This window comes from Erythrolamprus reginae, chromosome 3, assembly GCF_031021105.1.
Source record: "Erythrolamprus reginae isolate rEryReg1 chromosome 3, rEryReg1.hap1, whole genome shotgun sequence".
In the NCBI taxonomy this organism is placed as follows: domain Eukaryota; kingdom Metazoa; phylum Chordata; class Lepidosauria; order Squamata; family Dipsadidae; genus Erythrolamprus; species Erythrolamprus reginae.
This window is the reverse complement of record NC_091952.1, coordinates 99,131,548-99,151,794: the sequence shown is the minus strand read 5'-3', so window position 1 is coordinate 99,151,794 and position 20,247 is coordinate 99,131,548. Positions and strand designations below refer to the sequence as shown.

At 39.6% G+C, this 20,247-nt stretch overlaps 1 protein-coding gene across 2 annotated transcripts; it reads left to right on the top strand.

Annotated features, from left to right (window-relative positions):
* The first annotated feature begins 1,817 nt into the window (after nucleotides 1-1,817).
* On the top strand, nucleotides 1,818-19,844 carry GLUL (glutamate-ammonia ligase). 2 transcript variants are annotated; one of them, XM_070746284.1, is made up of 7 exons: nucleotides 1,818-2,167; nucleotides 7,470-7,675; nucleotides 12,934-13,095; nucleotides 14,495-14,641; nucleotides 16,020-16,147; nucleotides 16,267-16,466; nucleotides 18,103-19,844. In XM_070746284.1, exons 2-7 carry the CDS (start codon nucleotides 7,510-7,512, stop codon nucleotides 18,419-18,421), a joined length of 1,122 nt encoding a protein of 373 aa, XP_070602385.1. In that variant the 5' UTR covers nucleotides 1,818-2,167; nucleotides 7,470-7,509; the 3' UTR covers nucleotides 18,422-19,844. The 2 variants fall into 2 exon arrangements, with proteins under 2 accessions (XP_070602385.1, XP_070602384.1); XM_070746283.1 differs by lacking the exon at nucleotides 1,818-2,167 and adding an exon at nucleotides 2,582-3,166.
* The last annotated feature ends 403 nt before the right edge of the window (nucleotides 19,845-20,247 follow it).

Below are 20,247 nucleotides of genomic sequence, written 5' to 3'. Positions count from 1 at the left end.
TAGATAGATAATAGATAGATAGATGATAGATAGATAGATAGATAGATAGATAGATAATAGATAGATAGATAGATGATAGATAGATAGATAGATAGATAATAGATAGATAGATGATAGATAGATAGATAGATAGATAGATAATAGATAGATAGATAGATGATAGATAGATAGATAGATAGATAGATAGATAGATAGATAGATAGATAGATAGATAGATAGATAGATAGATAGATAATAGATAGATAGATGATAGATAGATAGATAGATAATAGATAGATAGATAGATGATAGATAGATAGATAGATAGATAGATGATAGATAGATAGATAGATAGATAGATAATAGATAGATGATAGATAGATAGATAGATAGATAGATAGATAGATGATAGATAGATAGATAGATAGATAATAGATAGATAGATAGATAGATAGATGATAGATAGATAGATAGATAGATGATAGATAGATAGATAATAGATAGATAGATAGATAGATAGATGATAGATAGATAGATAGATAATAGATAGATAGATAGATAGATGATAGATAGATAGATGATAGATAGATAGATAGATAGATAGATAGATAGATAGATAGATAGATAGATATGGATGGAAGGATGGATGGATGGATGGTAGGTAGGTAGGTAGGCAGGCAGGCAGGCAGGCAGGCAGGCAGGCAGGCAGGCAGGCAGGCAGGCAGGCAGGCAAGCAAGCAAGCAAGCAAGTAACCAAGCAAGCAAGCAAACAAGCAAACAAGCAAACAAGCAAGCAAGCAAGTAGGGGAGACCTAGATTGCAACACACTAAAAAGAGACAGGCGGGGCAAGCAGCTGGTTTCCACTGTTCAAGCGTTCACCGAAAACCACCTTCCAGAACACACCTCAGTTCAAATCTTGCTTTCTTTCAGAGCCACTCACTCCTCCCTCTGCACTGCATTCCCCGGCCGAAAAAACAGCAGTCTTTTCCGCGGCCGGAAGACAAGGCAGCAACACCCCAGTCCCTGCCCCCTGGCGGATTTCCTCTAAAGGAAGCCCACGCGCGCTCCGGCGCGGCTGGCTCCAAGTCTCTTGCTGGGCTTTAGGCTGGAAATCCCTGGAGTAGTTCTCTGAAGAGCAGGGGGTCTCCAACTTTGGCAAAATGTAAGACTGAGGGACTTCAACTCCTAGAATCCCTCAGCTACCCAGAGCCCACCGGTCTTAAAGTTGGCAAGGTTGGAGAGCCCCTGCTCTAGAGCGAACTTCTAGCTGTAGTTCAGCAATTCAAATGTCACCACCGGCTCAAGGTCGACTCAGCCTTCCATCCTTCCGAGGTGGATAAAATGAGGACCCAGATTGCTGGGGGCAATATGCTGATTCTGTAAACCGAAGCGGTAGATAAGTCTATAAGTCTAAGCGGTATATGTGTACACTGAAAGCATATGCACCAAAGACCAATTCCTTGTGTATCCACTCACACTTGGCCAATAAAGAATTCTATTCTATTCTACTCTATTCTACTCTACTGCTCTACTCTATTCTACTCTACTCTATTCTACTCTACTCTATATGCTATCGCTAAGAGTCTTTTAGAGACCACCCGCGATTTGCAACTTGCAATTCATTTTCTCAGCCTGGGGACTTTTTTTTTTTTTTGCAAACAGCTTGGAAAGGGTTCGCGTCGCGATAAGGGCTCTGGATTTGCCCCCGCGCGATGGACACACAAATGCTTCGCTGCGCCCGATTCTCATCGGTATAAGAGAGAATGGATCTCTCAGCTGCGGTAATCCACCTTCCGTCCTCTTCCTGCAACTGCCATGAAATTTACTTCCTCCTCCCGTGCAAAAAAGCGAGAGGAAACCCCCCCCCCAATCCTTTTCCCTGCCTCTCCATCTCCTCCCTTCTGCATGTCTTTCTTTCTTCTCTCCCCCCCCCTCTTGGTTGCCCAATCACTGGAGCCCGGAGCCCCCACATCAGCTGATCGCGCCTCGCTCCCGATTGGAAGAAGCCAACCAGCCAGCGGGAGGGCTTGGCACCGGCCAGTAGTTAAAGGAGGCAGCCGGCAGCACTGCTCCTCTACAGCGGAGCATGGGCGATCCCCTTCGGTGGTCCTTGTGATTTGCTTTTTTTTTCCTGCCTCCCCCGCCTGCTTCCCACCGTTTCGCACCTTTTCCTCCACGACGGCCAAGGTAAAAAAAAAAGGGGGGGGCCTTGGGTCCTGGGAGGCTGGATCGGGGTTCCGAGGGGCATTTTTCCAATGGACTGACCGCATCGTCTCTTCTTGCCCCCCCTTCCCTTCTCTGAGCTGGAGGAAAGGAAGTTTCCCCCGAAGTCGCTCTCCTTTTCCTCTCTAGGCTTGTGGACCAGCCAACCCGGCTCCGTTATAATAGGCTGATTGGGATGCAGCTGGGAAGGGAGTGTGAGAAAATAGGGTTCGGCTTCTTCTTCCTCCTCCTCGTTCTCCTTTTGGAACAGTGTTTCTCAACCTTGGCAACTTGAAGCTATCTGGACTTCAACTCCCAGAATTCCCCAGCCAGCATTCGCTGGCTGGGGAATTCTGGGAGTTGAAGTCCAGATATCTTCAAGGTTGAGAAACACTGTTTTAGAACAAAAGCAATGAAGCCGAGCGGGGGTCCTTAGGCGCTCTCTTGCTGCTGGTGGGAGGGAGGGGCGTTCTGGAATCTCCAATGGAGAAAAAAAAAAAAAAGGCTTTGTTAAGACGTTCGAAACTCTGCCTGCTTGGGTTCCCCGGAAGGGCCCATCTTCCAACCGATACTGAGGAGATTCCCGCGACTCGGGTTTTGGATGGAGGAAGCGGGAATCGCCGCGGAGGCCTCCCTAAGGAGAGAGGTCTCTCTCCCCCCATCCCGGTTTCTTGCAGGCCCTGGCTGTTGTTGCTTTTGAAACCTCGGGCTTCTTTTGTTAAATGCGGGAAGGCGGAAAGGAAAATAGGGACCGGCCATGGACTTGAAGCCGTTCCGCTTCTATCCCTTTGTTTTCACCTCGGCCTTTTTCCAAGGCTGGGTGGCTCCGGTTTGGTTCAAGGCAGCGGGAGGCGTAAAAGGCAGGACGTGGTTGCCCGGCTGGGGAGGGGAGAAAATGGTCTCCCTGGCAATGCCCTGGAGAAGAGAGGGCGCCGGGTGTAAAAGAAGAGTAAAAACCAGCGCCTCGCAAGGTTGGAGCCCAAGGTAGAGGAGGGAAGGGCTGCGCACTAGAGTGCCTTCCGTCCCCTGTCCTATAGTCTCTCCTATATCTCGTATTTCTTCTCTACTATATCCTCTAATAACCTTCATTGTGTATTGTTGTGTATTGGACAAAATAATTAAAAAAATAAAATAAAAAAACACCTATGCAGTCTTATGCAGGGGTTGATTTTGGCTAGGAACATAGAAGGGGGAGCCAGAGGCTGATGTGGTGTGTGTGTGAGAGAGAGAGAGACACACACACACATACACACACGCAGAGAGAGAGAGAAATCTACAGTATATATTAATGTACTATTCGTCTTGGGGAATGAATTCCTGCAGCTTTTATTAATATATTTATTTATTTATTTATTGGATTTGTATGCCCCCCCTCTCCCTGGACTTAGGGCGGCTCACAACAAACAAGGAATACATAATAAAACAATTTGATCCAATTAATAATAATTTTAAAACTTTAAAAAAAACATCTGCCGCACGAATCCCAGCGACCAGTTAAGTTCCACAGAGTTGGCCTTTAGTCCTGTCGACTAAACAATGTCGTCTGGTGGGACCCAGGGGAAAAACCTTCTCTGTGGTGGCTCCCCCCCAGAGATCAGGATTGCCCCCACCCTCCTTGCCTTTCATAAACTCCTTAAACCCACCTCTGCCGTCAGGCATGGGGGAATTAAGTCACCTTCCCCGGGCCTATATAATTTATGTATGGTATGTTTGTATGTATGTATTGTTTTTAAATAAGGGATCCACAACAATTTGTTCCTTTGCCAATGAGAAACTATTGATTTGTGTGGGTGTGGGTGTAAAATTTGCAAAATGCAACCAGGATTGGCGGTGTGTCAAGTTCCCTTGTGGAGGGTGCATCTAGGAGGAATGTTCCAAAGAATGATTTGGCATTGTTTTTTTCCAGGATGGTTTTTGATTTCCCAATCTAAAGAGTGCAACCCTAGAACTTCCTGGGGATTTCTCATCCAAGTTACTAACTAGTCCCAACTCTGCTTGGTTGGGTTTTTTTTACCCCTCCTTCAAGATCAACTGAAGTTGACTAGATGCTGCCATCTGCTGGTCCTGTATACAATTACAGTTTTAAAATCACCTTTAGAGAAAAAAATAAGTGAATACTATAGAATAATTCTAAGGATCCAGTTTAGTGACACAGATGGTTCATTGAGTCATCTAACATAATTAACATGCGGCATATATAAGACAATTCCTTATAAAAGGGAGGCTGGTGTCAGGGTTCCAAAAAATCCCCCCTCCCCCCAAAAAAATCCAGGTTATCAGGATTTGTTGAATTGGATTGTAGGTTTTCTTGATGTCTGATCAGTGCTTGGAGCTACATTTTTAGGAATTATTTTTACACAGAATGGGTAGTTGATACTATTTGCAGTACAATATTTGCGGAGTCCTTTTGGAGTGAGCGGCATATAAATACAATAAATACAATAAATAAATTTCTGTTGGTAAAGTTAAAAGAAGAGCAAAAATCCTGTGGAAGAAATTATCTAAGTCTTGACAGCCAATGAAATAGTCAATGAAATTGTCAATAGTCAATGAAATTGTGAATAAAAATCAGTATTTATTGATAGGAACATACTTAATACTGTAGCAAACAACATAAACATAAAATAATTCAAATACATATTTATCATTGGGCATAATAATTGACCAGCTTCTAAAGTGCTGTAGGGCTCTTCATTCATTTTATAAGCAAGTCAAGGAAGGGCAAGGAATTTTGTAGAAATGAAAAAAACAAACGTAAGTCACAATTTAGTTCTGCCCTCTAAAATCCTAACAGGATTGTTCTATAGCTAATGCACTTGTGGAAATCCAGTATTTTACTTTTAGAAAATTAATATGATTTGAATTTTACAGTTGGTATTTTAGTTTCCAGAAAGTTGTGCATCTTTTCGATCTCACAGTAGAATTATTTAACGGGAGATGAACCTAAACAAAATGTGGAAGTTTGCATTCTCCATGAAAACATTTCATGATTTTTAGCAAGAGTAGGATATCTCTTTCTCTCCCCCTTTCCTTCTCCCCCCTTTTTTTCCTCTCCATTCCCTGCCAGGTATCCTAAACCTCTTAGCAATTCTCCTTGACTACCAACTGCTAGTTCACTGTCTTTTAATTACATAATATTATTCAACTTCACACGAGGAAAAGCTTAAGCTTAGGGTCTTGACTTGGAACGATAAAGATCTCAGAATGCTAAAAAAAAAATTCCATTCTTTTGTGTTACCATTCAGTACATATTGTATTACGATGTGACATTTGCAGTGAATTAAAATTCAGAACGTGAAAGTGTTTCATTGTGAGCAAAAACCCTTTTTGCAAACTGGTGCTTCATACAATACAGTTAGGTATCTGTGTCATGGTATAGAGACTATCAAGTTGCAGGCATGGGATTGTCCGGCAGTAAAAATACATAAACAACAGTACCAATCCATTATAGGGATGTGCCAAATTCAATTTGATTTTAACACTCTGAGAGCTGAATTTTAACATTGACAATTATATTAGGTCTTTTAAAATATGACCTAATAGGAGTTATGAGGTGATGCTTATTAAGGTTCAAGATTTCTACATGCTAAATTATTCTTCTCAACTGATGTCCTCCAGATCTTTTAGACTAGTTTCAGCCAGTTGCTTAGAATTCTTTGACTATATTGTTTACCTGTTTATTTGTGCTAGGGTTCTAAACTATACCAGTCATTGGCTAACTCTGAGCAGCTTAGAACCTTACTGTATTTAAACAGGATTCAAACAAAAAATGAAATAGCTAAACAGCCAACAATAAGGGTGGCTTCAAAGTTTTTGAGGACATTGATTCAGGAAAGGTAGAAAAATTATTTCACATTTACCTCTACAGGTTTTACTATTAGAGATTTTTGCTATCCTATTTGAGATGCAAATGTATTCCAACAAATTTGAAAAAATCATGATTGAGATAGTCCTAGTAGATTTTTAAAATGAATGGTTTCCCTTAATTTATAATAGTATGCCATGGGATTTCTGTTATAATATGGGAGAAGACATATTTTAATCTCATAAAAATGTAGGTATACAAGTTGAACATTCTAACGTTCTACCCAGCGTTTCAACCAATATAAATCAAGCTGGTTCTACGCTTAACTCTAATGTAGAATTTTGTCATATTTTGTAGCTCTTTTCAGTTGAAACCCATATAAATCTTAAGGGAAAACTTTGCAATTTAGACAGTCTCTTATATATTACTTTTATGATATAAATAATGTGGAAGGGTTTTCTCTTGATTTCATGATTTCCTTGTACTGCTTGTATGGATTTTACAACTTTCTGATAGTACTTTGGGAATTTCCAATGTATACTTCCCCACTCCCACACAAACCTATTGGGGAATAGCAGCTGTATCATCCATAGTAGGTACAGCTTATAGTTGAGAAGAAAAGCTACAAACCAAACTAATTTATCTTGATCATAACCCTATTAAAAAGTGAATTTCTCAATCTTAGAAGCTGATACAGAAGTGTAATGAAATCATGACTGTAGAGATAAGGACAATTAAAATGACATCAATATTTAGTTGGAATCCATTGTGGTCCTGACGCATACAAATAGGGGCATTACCTTATCTCCTCCTTTTTATAATCAGAGTTCTAAATGTCTGAGAATTGAAGCAGTCTTGGCAAATAGATTCATTTTCAGAACAAGGGCTGTATTGTTTGTGATTATTCTTTTTCACAGGTTGCATTTCTTTAGAGTTTAGAATTAAGTATTTCTAAACACCCATTATAATGCATAAATGTTACTGGAAAATAACTGTACAGCAACATTTCTCAGCCAGTACCTTCCTGTTACATTGGAACAACTGCCATAATCCTTTAGCCAAATTGACTGAGAATTAATTATGCAGATTGTAGTCCTGAGGCACATTGAGGGCATCAGATAAGAAACAGTTCTTCCAAAGCAAGATATAGTTGCTTTATTCAGGGCCTGATTTTTACCTTGCAGAAATAGTTTCCATTCCTCCAGTAGAAATATGATGATGACTTACTGCAGATGTACATTTTGTACATGGAGTCTACAGAGAGGGGCGGCATACAAATCAAATCAAATCAATCAATCAATAAAGAAAGAAAGAAACAAGCAAACAAACAAACAAACAAACAAACAAACAAACAAACAAACAAACAAACTGTAATCAGCTGTGGAAAGTTCATCATGCACTAAGCCAGCTCATTGCCACTTGGTTTTTGGCAAGAATCCCTTTGGAAATTTTCATAGACACCCATTTTCTCTCTCTCTCTAGGTCATCATCTTGCAGAAATTCAGGAGCAACTGCAACAACCATGGCCACCTCTGCAAGTTCCCACTTGAGCAAAACTATAAAACAAATGTACATGAAACTGCCTCAAGGTGACAAGGTGCAAGCTATGTACATATGGATTGATGGAACTGGTGAATTCTTGCGCTGTAAAACTCGGACTTTGGAACACGAGCCCAAGAATGTTGAAGGTAAGCTGATTTGGAGTGAGCTTTCCTAGGACATTAATCAAGGAGAGAACCAGCTTAGAACTAGGGACATATTTCCTGACATCTGGAACAATTGATCATAGAAACATAGAAACATAGAAGTCTGACGGCAGAAAAAGACCTCATGGTCCATCTAGTCTGCCCTTATACTATTTTCTGTATTTTATCTTAGGATGGATATATGTTTATCCCAGGCATGTTTAAATTCAGTTACTGTGGATTTATCTACCACGTCTGCTGGAAGTTTGTTCCAAGGATCTACTACTCTTTCAGTAAAATAATATTTTCTCATGTTGCTTTTGATCTTTCCCCCAACTAACTTCAGATTGTGTCCCCTTGATCAGTGGAACAACTTGCCTCCATCAGTTGTGGATGCTCCAACACCGAAGGTTTTTAAGAAGAGATTGGACAAACATTGTCTGAAATGGTATAGGACAGTGATGGCAAACCTATGGCACGGGTGCCACAGGTGGCATGCGGAGCCATATCTGCTGGCAAACGAGCCATTGTCCTAGCTCAGCTCCAGCACATAAGTGTGCACCGACCAGCTGATTTTTGGCTTGCACAGAGGTTCTGGGAGGGCAATTTTGGCTTCCGGAGGGCCTCCGGGGGGGTGGGGGATGGGTTTTTTGCCATCCCCGGGCTTCAAGGAAGCCTTTGGAGCCTGTGGAGGGTGAAAAATGGGCCTTCCGGGCCACCAGAAGTTGGGAAACGAGCTGTTTCTGGCATCCAGAGGGTCTCTGGTGGGGCATTAGAGACAATTTTCGCTCTCTCCAGGCATTGAATTATGGGTGTGGGCATGATAGTGTATGCACATGTGCTTTTGGCACCCGAGGGAAAAAAGGTTTGCCATCACTGGTATAGGATTTCCTGCTTGAGAAAAGTGTTGGAATAGAAGACCTCCAAGGTCCCTTCCAATTCTGTTAATCATGTTAATGTAGAACAACTGTTAATCCTGTTAATGTAGAACAACTGTTATCAGTTATGCAAGTCACCATTATGATTCTGATTTTCTGATTTCATTAAATCCTGAGTTTTGACCAAGAACTATCAAGCCAATTACTGCTGCAAGGTACCAAAAATCTAAGTACCCTCTTAGCTTTTATTTTTTTAATAATAAAGTCAGCACAAAAACCAAAAGAACAGCTTCCATTCCCTTAGACCTAGGCTAGAGTCTTAGAGATGCTGTCATGGCATTACACACCACAATACTAAGGGAACTTATTTTTGAGTAGATGTACATTAAACAGTTAAGAGAAAGAAATATGTCAGAGTTAACAAACACTAAAATTAATTCTCTGCTACAGTTCAGTTTCCTATCTAGCTAGACACCTGGTTGAGTTTCAGATTGTTGAAAAAATGTTTGCATGAAGTGAAAAGCATTTAATAGTTTCCTTTTGGTAAATCATGTCTACAATATGGTTTGAGTTCTCAGATAAACTTACATTTTTCCCCTGCAGCTCTCTATATTTGGAATCCTATTCATAATATATATTTGGTACCCTAACATCCCTTTCCAATCTCAGTTTTCTATGAATAGACATATCTGGTACATTATACTGTGTTTTTAACATTAATTCCCTCTTAGCTTCCCCTTTTGTAGCATCCCTGTTGTCATAAGAAATATTGCACTTCAAACTAGAGTCCTGTTGTATTTTGGAATAAAGAATACTATAACCTTAATAGTTTTCCACAAATAAATACTTTATCCATAAAACAAGATTCAAACCAAGTTATCCAATGTTTTTCAGCATTTCATTAACATCACATTTCCTCACAGCTGCATACATGGACATACAGCAAAATTGGGTAGAATTGATAAAATTCCGAGAAACCAGGAGGTGGCAGTGTGTATTTGTTAATCATTGGCAAATGGATTTCTTAAATCCCTCTCCAAAATACCTATTGTTTCTTCTGGTTTTGATCTAAAAATAACTTTCCCACCTTCATTTCCCCCCCCAAAAAAACCCCTTGCCTAACTCAGAAAATGCATACAAGGTGTGTTTGTATATATGTTCTTATTCATTCCATCCAGTCTTTACATTACAAGTAGAATTGCATCACACTGTGATCTAAATATGCAAGGAAGTAATAATAAACAGAAACAACAATTTTCATTTCTAAAAGAAATTGGGTTATTTTGTTGATGAAGATCACACATAGGAGGAAATGCATTAGGCTTAGATGAAATACATTTGATAGTCTCCGGAGAGGGGCGGCATACAAATCCAATAGATAGATAGATAGATAGATAGATAGATAGATAGATAGATAGATAGATAGATAGATAGATAGATAGATAGATAGATAGATAGATAGATAGATAGATAAATTCCTGATGATGTAAATAAATAAAAATAATAATAGAACAGGCTTAGTTCTTCTCCAGTTATTTTAAAAGAAATCTGTATGACCATTATATTGATTTTGAATTATGGATATATAGAAATCCATATATGTCTTTCTGTTCCCTAATTTCTATGGAACAAGCAAGATACTTAGAACAAGTTTTTCTACCTTGGCTAAAACTTCTGTTGCTACCCTATTTGTGAAGCATGTCTAGAGAGCTTCAGTGCATACCTGGAGAAGGCTAAACTAGAGAACTGCAGGCAAAATGTATTACTGTACTTGAACCTCGCCTCCCCCCCCCCCTAATTTGTCAGGTTTGAATGGTAGAAGAACCTTCTGGCAGGATTAAAGTCTTTTGTGCTGCTCTTGAAATAAAGCATTCCTTGACATTTAGTTGGTGTCCTTGAATCACAAATGACAAGCATTTGGCTTTTGTCTGCATCCCTCCCTCATTTTCAAGATTTTCTTCTGCATAGCTAGAGGTATAACAAGCAGGAAGAGGGAGATTGTGATCCCGCTATATAGAGTGCTGGTGAGACCACATTTGGAATGCTGTGTTCAGTTCTGGAGACCTCACCTACAAAAAGATATTGACAAAATTGAACGGGTCCAAAGACGGGCTACAAGAATGGTGGAAGGTCTTAAGCATAAAACGTATCAGGAAAGACTTAATGAACTCAATCTGTATAGTCTGGAGGACAGAAGGAAAACATGATCGAAACATTTAAATATGTTAAAGGGTTAAATAAGGTCCAGGAGGGAAGTGTTTTTAATAGGAAAGTGAACACAAGAACAAGGGGACACAATCTGAAGTTAGTTGGGGAAAAGATCAAAAGCAACATGAGAAAATATTATTTTACTGAAAGAGTAGTAGATCCTTGGAACAAACTTCCAGCAGATGTGGTTGGTAAATCCACAGTAACTGAATTTAAAAATGCCTGGGATAAACATAGATCCATCCTAAGATAAAATACAGGAAATAGTATAAGGGCAGACTAGATGGACCATGAGGTCTTTTTCTGCTGTCAATCTTTTATGTTTCTATGCCCACTTCATACCCCTTTTTGAAGCCCTCGTGCCCTAGAGCAGGGTTTCTCAACCTTGGCAAGTTTAAAGATGTGTGGATTTCAACATCCACAATTCTGAAAGTGGAAGGCCACACATCTCAAACTCGAGCTCCCTTAGCGCTTTTTCCCTTATAGTTCTCCTACCAGGGAAAGAAACACTTCCTTTTCCTTCAGCTTTTTCTTGAGTGCTTGTCAAGGTAACTTATTGACTGAAAAATAAACCTATTTGAGGATTTGAAACAAAAACACAGTCCTCCTCCTTCCCATTCCCCAAAACAGGACATTAATATATTACAGGACAAACCATTTGCTGTCCTTTCAATAGCAAACAAATGGCCCTATTCTGTTTGATGGGAAACCTTCTCCCTATTTCAGTCTGTTTCACTGAAACCTTAATTTCAAATGTGGGTGGGGGTTTGTGTGATGTAGGATGGGGCTTTTTAGGCCACAAAATCGTTCCAAATTCTTTTAGGAAATGTACCTTTGGTCAATCTTTGTTTTTAACCTGATTGATGTATACAATACAGATGGACAAGAGAGTATATGCGAAAACCTGGTCTTTTGCTTGACTTAGAATAAAACAGCCCCCCCAGCACAATCAAGAGCATGAGAGTTTCTTCCCTGGTTGCTATGGAGCTTAGCCAGAGATGGTTACGAAACCTGCCCAATGTGTATAGCTCATTAGGAGAATTTAGTTAAAGGCTTTGTTTTTATTCCAGGAAGTGGCTGACACAACTTGTTTAAATCATTTCACCACTTTCAGCATATGAAAGGGATCAAACTGATTAACTAGATTAACCACTTTAGTGCCAGTTGCCCTGTGCTTATTTATTCATTAGGTTTTCTCCTGACAATTATCAGTACTGAATACCCTGGGCAAACAGAGGCATACATTTTCTATGGCAATGAAAGTTCCAAAATGAGTAATGCTATAACCCTTGGGTCTATTCAGAGGGGTTTTTTTTATTTACTCTATTTCCATGTTTTGGAGTTTTCTTCCCCCTTGTAATTTTATAATATATACTTATTGACAGATGCTTTATTGGGTATCATTTGCGGTTGCCAACTATACTCAGAGTGTTCTAAAACAAATTTTTCTACAAAACTTTATGCCTATAAAATTATAATCCTAGAGAATCATCCCTGTCCAGATTGCCTAGTGGTAGAACTAGACATTAACATGAAATATTTGTACTAAGCTGGCATAGGGAAAGCAATAGTAATAGCACTTAGACTGTAGTGCTTTAGTTTACAGCACTCTCTGGGCAGTTTATAATGACAACTTATTTCCCTAACAATCTGGTCTTCATTTTATCGACTTTGGAAGGATAGAAGGCTGAGTCAACCTTGAGCCGGTTGGGGATCAAACTCCTAGCAGAGGGCAGAGTTAGCTTGCAATATTGCATTCTAACCACTGTGCCACCATGACCCCTCTGCATTGAAGCATCCTAGATGCCTGCCTTGATCTCTTTGTCAGGGAATGTCTGAAGTGAGTTTTTAATTTAGCAGGGGCATATTAAAACCGATCTCACAATTGTTACAACTGTAAAAGTAAAATGTTAGTGCCATCAGCAAATATTGACTATGCCAGCTCCTAAGATTAGTGACAACTAGTTATGGCAGTTACCTACAGTTTTACACTTTGGGACGTGTAATAAGTAGTAGTATATCCGCTGCTTTTAGCTGACTTAATTCCCATTAATGAGTACAATGTGAAGTATATTGATAAATCATTTTGTTAGTAACAATAGCAGCAAAATTAAATAGAACAGGTTTGTAAAGTTTGTAGAAGTGGCTTAACTTCAATCTTATTTTTGTTTTCAGACCTACCAGAGTGGAATTTTGATGGCTCAAGCACTTTCCAGTCTGAAGGCTCAAACAGTGACATGTATCTTGTGCCATCAGCCATGTTTCGAGATCCTTTCCGCAAAGACCCAAACAAACTGGTTTTGTGCGAAGTTTTAAAGTACAACCGCAAGGCTGCAGGTGTGTTCCAGATTTGGCCTTTTAAAGCTATCCTGACCAAGAATTTGGAAAACTCCCCACTTCTTTGATATGAATAAGGAAGCAAAGATATAGTGTTGGGCGAACCGAACTTGTTTTGAGAAAGGATGGCTGGAATATAAACTATTGATAGCCTCTAGTCACAAATACTAAATGAAATCTCCAGTTCACACTTAAAGATATCTGGAAGAGGAACAGTTTACAATTCATTCCGAATTGGGAAGGAATTTGCCTTTTTTCTGATGAATGAGATTTTCAAGTTTTCTTTTTGCCATATCCTTAACTCGCAGGGCCACAAAGAACAAGTATTTTTGACACCGCTTCTCCTCCTTTTCACTGTTAACAATGGTAACTTTAAATAGGGACTTGCAGTTACACTGAAGATAAGAATTATGGTCCACCACCTAGGAGAGCGATTTAAAATAGTGATCTATTGAAATATAGTAGGGTTACAATTCACTTGTCAAGGCCATCTCTGTTTCAGTAGGGAGGTAATATCCTGTAGCATTATGGGACATCGTGTATGTAGGAGGAGGTCTCTGCCATGTGCTATGATATTTCATTTGCATTTTGACCCTGGTTGTTCAGTAGAGTTCATTGCAGAACTTCATTTTGGAAACAGTCAGATACTAATGCATCATTCCAATGACATTTATGCAAAATAACTTTAAAAAAAAACCTTGCTTTTGCACTAGGCCATACTGCTTGACTATGTCTAGCATGACATTTTTGGGAACAACTTGTCAGATCCTTTTAGAAAAATACCAACACAGCCTGCAGTTGCCAGAAATAAAGTTAGTGAATGCTCTCATGCGAAGCCATTTCCTGCCACAAGACTTGCATTTCCTAAAACCTCAGCTAATTTCTTATCAGCTGACAGGCGTAGCTTTTACTCATGCCTCTCTCATTTAACTTACTGAACAATGTTTCATGCATCAGAATCGTGAAGAAAATGTAGGATTCATTAGCCATCCTGTTAACCATCCTGTTTTAATAGCCATACTGGCAATAAAACTGTTGCTATTTATCTTAATATGGATGTATAATTAAGATTGCTTAGCTAAAATATTCAGGGGACCCTAAGGTTATCCAGTTTCTACTGCACCTGGCAATGTAAAAATAAGACAGTGTGGTGTTTTATCCGACAAGGTGACAGGGGAAATTAATTAGAAAGCACTTTAGGCAAATTGAGCTTTAGATATTGGTGAAACCATCAACCTAAATCCTTCTGTTCTGTTAAAAAAAAAACCTGTTCTTTGCTGAAGAACAATGAAGTACAAATATATAAAGTTGCAGCTCAAATTCATCTACGCCTCTCTTTTAAAGGAAGGATAAAATCTTTGTGAATGATTAACGTTGGCTTATTCCCTGTTTCTTTTAGAAACAAATCTGCGATCTTCTTGTAGTAGGATTATGGACATGGTGTCTAACCAGATCCCTTGGTTTGGAATGGAGCAAGAATATACCCTTCTAGGAACAGATGGACATCCCTTTGGCTGGCCTTCCAATGGCTTTCCTGGACCACAAGGTAAGATTCTATTTGAAATTCCTATGAAATCTTTAATTCATAACCACTAATTGCAGCCTGCTATTGAGACACCACCACGTTAGTGGCAGAGCTACTGTCATATGTAATGTAAATGTTAGACCTTTGATATTAGATGAAAATTTAGACAGCAGAAATCTATTACTGAGATAGATGGACCAGTCAGCTAATCGAGAGAAATTCCCAATTCATGAGAGAGTATGGAAATGTGTAAAGGAGGAGAGTCATGCTTTCAACTGTGAAACTCTTTGGATTAATCTAATGGTGATCTCAGCCAATCAGAGATTACATTATGAACAGGATAATATTGGAATTTGATTACTTGAGGCTATCTCCAAAGGTAAATTATTATTATTATTATTTATTAAATTTGTATGCCGCCCCTCTCCGTAGGCTCACAACAGTAATAGAAAAAACAATGTACAATACAAATCTAATAATTAAAACTAAAAACCCATAATTTAAGAAAACATACACACAACATACCATACATAAACAGTATAGGCCTGGGGAAGTTATCTCAGTTCCCCCATGCCTGAGAGCAGAGGTGGGTTTTAAGGAGCTTATGAAAAGCCAGGAGGGTGGGGGCAGTTCTAATCTCAGGGGGGAGCTGGTTCCAGAGGGTCGGGGCCGCCACAGAGAAGGCTCTTCCCCTGGGCCCCGCCAAACGACATTGTTTAGTCGATGGGACCCGGAGAAGGCCAACTCTGTGGGACCTAATCGGTCGCTGGGATTCGTGCGGCAGAAGGCACAAATTAACTTGATGGTTGAATAATTTAATTAAGTCTTTTACAGGTAGTCCTCAACTTATGACCACAATTAACCCCAGAATTCCTGTTAAGTAAGACATTTGTTTAAGTGAGTTTTGCCCCACTTCCCTTTCTTGCCATAGTTGTTAAAAGAATCACTGCAGCTATTATATTAGTAATATGGTTATTAAGTGAGTCTGGCTTCCCCATTGGCTTGGCTTGTCAGAAGGTCCCAAAAGCAGATCACATGACTCCAGCGCACTGGAAATGTCATAAATACATGCCCAGCACCGAAGCCTCTGGATTGCAACCCCTGTCAATGTGAAAACTGTTGCAACTTAGCATGGTCTGTATAAATCAGAGGTCCTCAAACATGGCCACTTGAAGACTTGTGGACTTCAACTCCCAGCATAGCTGGCTGGAGAATTCTGGGAGATGAAGTCCACAAGTCTTCAAGTGGCCAAGTTTGGGGACCCTTGCTATAAATGAATGGTTATAAGTCAAGGACTATCTATATAGGAGTATCCTTTACATATCATAGATTTTCTGAATGTGGTGACTAGAGATATAGATTCTCCCACTGATTTCTTTTGCTGCTTGTGATTCTCCAGGGCCATACTACTGTGGAGTTGGAGCAGACAAAGCTTATGGTCGAGACGTTGTAGAAGCCCATTATCGGGCCTGCCTGTATGCAGGTGTGAACATTGGAGGCACAAATGCAGAAGTCATGCCAGCACAGGTATAAATCCTTGCTGTTAACACTTAATCTGTCCACTACTGGAATTCTTTTTATGCACTTATAGTATACGTAGGGAAGGGTGTGAATGATCGATTGATTTCATTCTGATTCTCTTGTAGTGGGAGTTTCAGGTGGGTCCTTGCGAAGGCGTTGAGATGGGTGATCACCTCTGGATTGCTCGATTCATCCTTCATCGAGTATGTGAAGACTTTGGTGTCATTGTATCTTTTGACCCCAAACCTATTCCTGGCAATTGGAACGGAGCCGGGTGCCATACTAACTTCAGCACGAAGGGCATGCGGGAGGAAGGAGGCCTCAAGTAAGTGTTACTCCTTTGTTGCAAAGGTGCTCTAAGGAAAGACAAAATATTACTACTACATTTTTGAGACTATCTAATAGTACAGTAATAGTACTTCATGATAAGAAATATTAACAGATAAATTGGCATTGAGCATGGCAGGTGGATGGAATCCTTACAAAACAAAAACTAAAGGCAAACTAGAATATCTTATATTATTAAGGATCTTTCTGTTAGCAGTGTGTGGATATATTTTTTACATACAAGAATGTCTAAAATTGGATTTATCTCCATTCATTGCAAAAGATGGCTTATTGTATTCTGCAAGTTGGATGAAATACTTTACCCAAATGCCTTTTTAATTTTAAGTATGGACAAGAGGGGGGTTAATCATTTTCACAATGTAGCCTTGCTAATTCATCAGAGTCCCTTTCAAAGAAATTCAAACTCAAAGGGATAAAGATGGGAGAATGTTATTTGTTAAAGGGAAAATGAATCAAAAGAAGATAACATTTGCAGTAATCTACGCTCCAAATGTGAATTCAAAACAATTCATAACAAATACTAAAAGGAAATTGGACAACTTTGGGGAGGGCACAGTGTTTTTGGCAGGGGATTTCAATATTCAATTAACAGCAGGAAAAGGGAATAAAAAAATGTTGCATTTAAATAAACTTAATATGGTGGACCTCCATGCAGACTTAACAAATAGAAGTATAGAAGTACATATTATTCGGCAAGACACAATAAATTTAGTTGTATAGATTATATATTAATGAATAGAGTGGGAAATATACATCTTAAGAAGACAGAAATAAAAAGCATTTGGTTATCAGACCATGCTCCACTACTAGCAGTAGTGGAAATAGGTTTAGATAGAAATCAAAGAATTTGGAGATATAATTTTAAGTATGGGCAAGAGGGGGGTTAATCATTTTCACAAAGTTTGTTTTCTGAACCTTAAGAACTTTTAAAAAAAAAAATATTTGGAGGATCAGGAGAATGCCTAACTTTAAACAAGTATCAAGAGCAGAGCTATTTATATATTTTTTCTTTTTTTAATATTCGTCATTTTTCTGGAATATTTGGAATAAAATGTGAAATAGTCTTTGCTGTATCCCAGTGAAATTGCAACATGTTCAATTCTAGCCGTGATGGTACAATGATGAGAATGCAGTACTATAGGCTAATTCTGCCGACAGCCAGCAATTCAACAACTGGCAATTCGATCTTTAGCATTTAGACTTACATTAGCATTTAGACTTACACACTGCTTCACGGTGCTTTACAACTCTCTCTAAGCGGTTTACAGAAGGTATATTGCCCCAAACAACCTGTGTCCTCCTTTTACCTACTTTGGAAGGATGGAAGGCTGAGTCAACCTTGAGCCTACTGAGATATGATCTGCCAAACTTGATTTCGATCTTGACTTGCTCGAAGTTGAGTCAGCCTTCCATCCTTCTGAGGTTGGTAAAATGAGGACCAGATTGGGGAGAGGGGCAATATGCTGACTTTGTTAACCTTTTAGACAGGGCTGTAAATCAACGTGAAGTAATTCATAGGGTATATAAGTTTTAAGTGCTTTTGCTATTAGCAACATGAACAGCTGAGCACCCCGGGGCCAGTTTTGATAAGGCTCTTTTGTCTTCCTCCACAGGCAGATCGAAGACGCCATTGAGAAGCTGGGCAAGCGCCACCAGTACCACATCCGCGCCTACGATCCCAAAGGAGGCCTGGATAACGCCAGGCGCTTGACCGGCTTCCATGAAACATCAAACATCCATGAGTTCTCTGCTGGAGTCGCCAACCGTGGGGCCAGCATTCGTATCCCCAGAAACGTGGGCCAGGTTAAAAAGGGCTACTTTGAGGATCGTCGGCCCTCCGCTAACTGCGACCCGTATGCTGTGACCGAAGCACTAGTCCGCACCTGTCTACTCAATGAAACTGGCGACGAACCTTTTGAGTACAAGAACTAAGTGGGCTTGTTCCATTGTGCCCCCGCTCTTTTCTGCATTTTCTAGATATTAATTGTGAGGGCATGAAATTCCATGTTTGTGCTCCCTCTCCTAAAACTGACCCTTTTATTTCTTTGTATGGGAGGGGGGGAGTGTAGTCTCTTTCACTGTTTGTTCTGTGATTTGACGGGCACACGAGAAGACAAGTGGGATCTTACCACTATTTCATGTAATTCATCTGTATGTCCTTGACAGGGTTTCAGTAGCTTCCAGGAATAGATGACAAACTTATCACCTGGGTTGTGAAGTGGAGAAAGTAAAAGTATATAATTGTTCTCCCCACTCCCTGGATTTGCGCTTCATGGGATGAGCATGTCATTCACTTTGATGAAATGAATTTGGCATCTTACCACCGCTCAAAGTGCTGGTACTCAATACAGATCCACAAGGAAGTTCTCTCAAGGGCAGGAAGACATATAGTAATAACTTTTCCTTGGACTCCTAAAGTATTCCTACATGTAGACTTTTTCCTGCCAGAATTAGAAATATTTTCATGTTCTTAGGCCATTGTTCCATTTTTGGGATTAGAAATTGTAGATTTTATTTAAAAAGTTGCAGAACACTTCAGTCTGTTCTTGGAAGCTAACTGATTTTCTGTTTCTAACACAAAGTGAAATAGTCTTTTTATATATATTTAAATGTCTAAAAAATACCTATGAAAATCGTTGTCCTTTTCTTTTAAGGTACACTAAATCAACCCTTTTGTTACAAGGGTCTGTTGGTTAAAGTTTGTAGACAAAATGGGAAGGCGGGAAAAAAGTTTGTTCAGAAGTTAGCTATGAGCTGTCGTGTTCAACAACCAGTTTGAAGGTTTGTTACACACAAGAGGCTGTCCGTTTACAGGCTTATAAATTAAAATAGGCATTAACTTTTAATTTAAACTAAAGCCGCTGGCTGTATGGGCTGAGCTGCGTGCGGCTGGCTGCAGCAACAGAGTTGTGCTTATGCTTCAAATGAAGAGTTGACTGGTCAACTTTAACCATATTTTTGACAAATAATTGGCAGGGAATGGAGGGCATTAAAATTCTCGGTACGATTTGCATTAAAGCAGAGCTATTCATATGGAAGACAAAAGAGCACAATATGGGAGGGGAAATGGATTTTCTTTTCTTTTTTTGAGATTTTAAATAAAACATTTTTAGGAGTTTCTAAAGTTGTACAGTTTTACACAGAACACTGCTATTCCAGTAGGTACACCTTGGCATTCAAACATACCTGCCACTTCTGCCAGAGAGTTGTTAATAAGCATAGTTGACTTCAGAGGAAATATTAGTGGCTCAGGATTTTGTACTTTGGTGTCTTGGATGGTGCCAATCAGTTCCCGCTGCATTTGGAACTTGAGAAGGGGGGGGGCGGGGATTTGTAATAAAATAATTAAATCCAATAGTGATTCTCTGGCTGTGTTTTTCATGATCATTTTGCACATAGTTTGCAATAAACTGGAAGTGCCACTGGAAACTTGTGTGGCTCCAGTCAATCTAACTTTACACACGTCTGATACTTACCAAATATGCTCCATTGTAACATCACCACTAGCCAGAATAGTCATTGCAATGATGGAAGTTGTACACCAGCACATCTGATGCATCTTAGACTGTGGAAAGCCTCATCATTCATCTCCTTTTGTCCAATAGCAAGATCTGGCCAGATCTGTATGTCAGGACATATAATGTCTTGGCCCTCTTCAGTAGACTGCTAATGAATATCACAACTAATCGGTTTACGACAGACCAAATTAGTTTAGCGACTATCATTCCTGTTCACATCCAATAGAACATCAGTTGCTA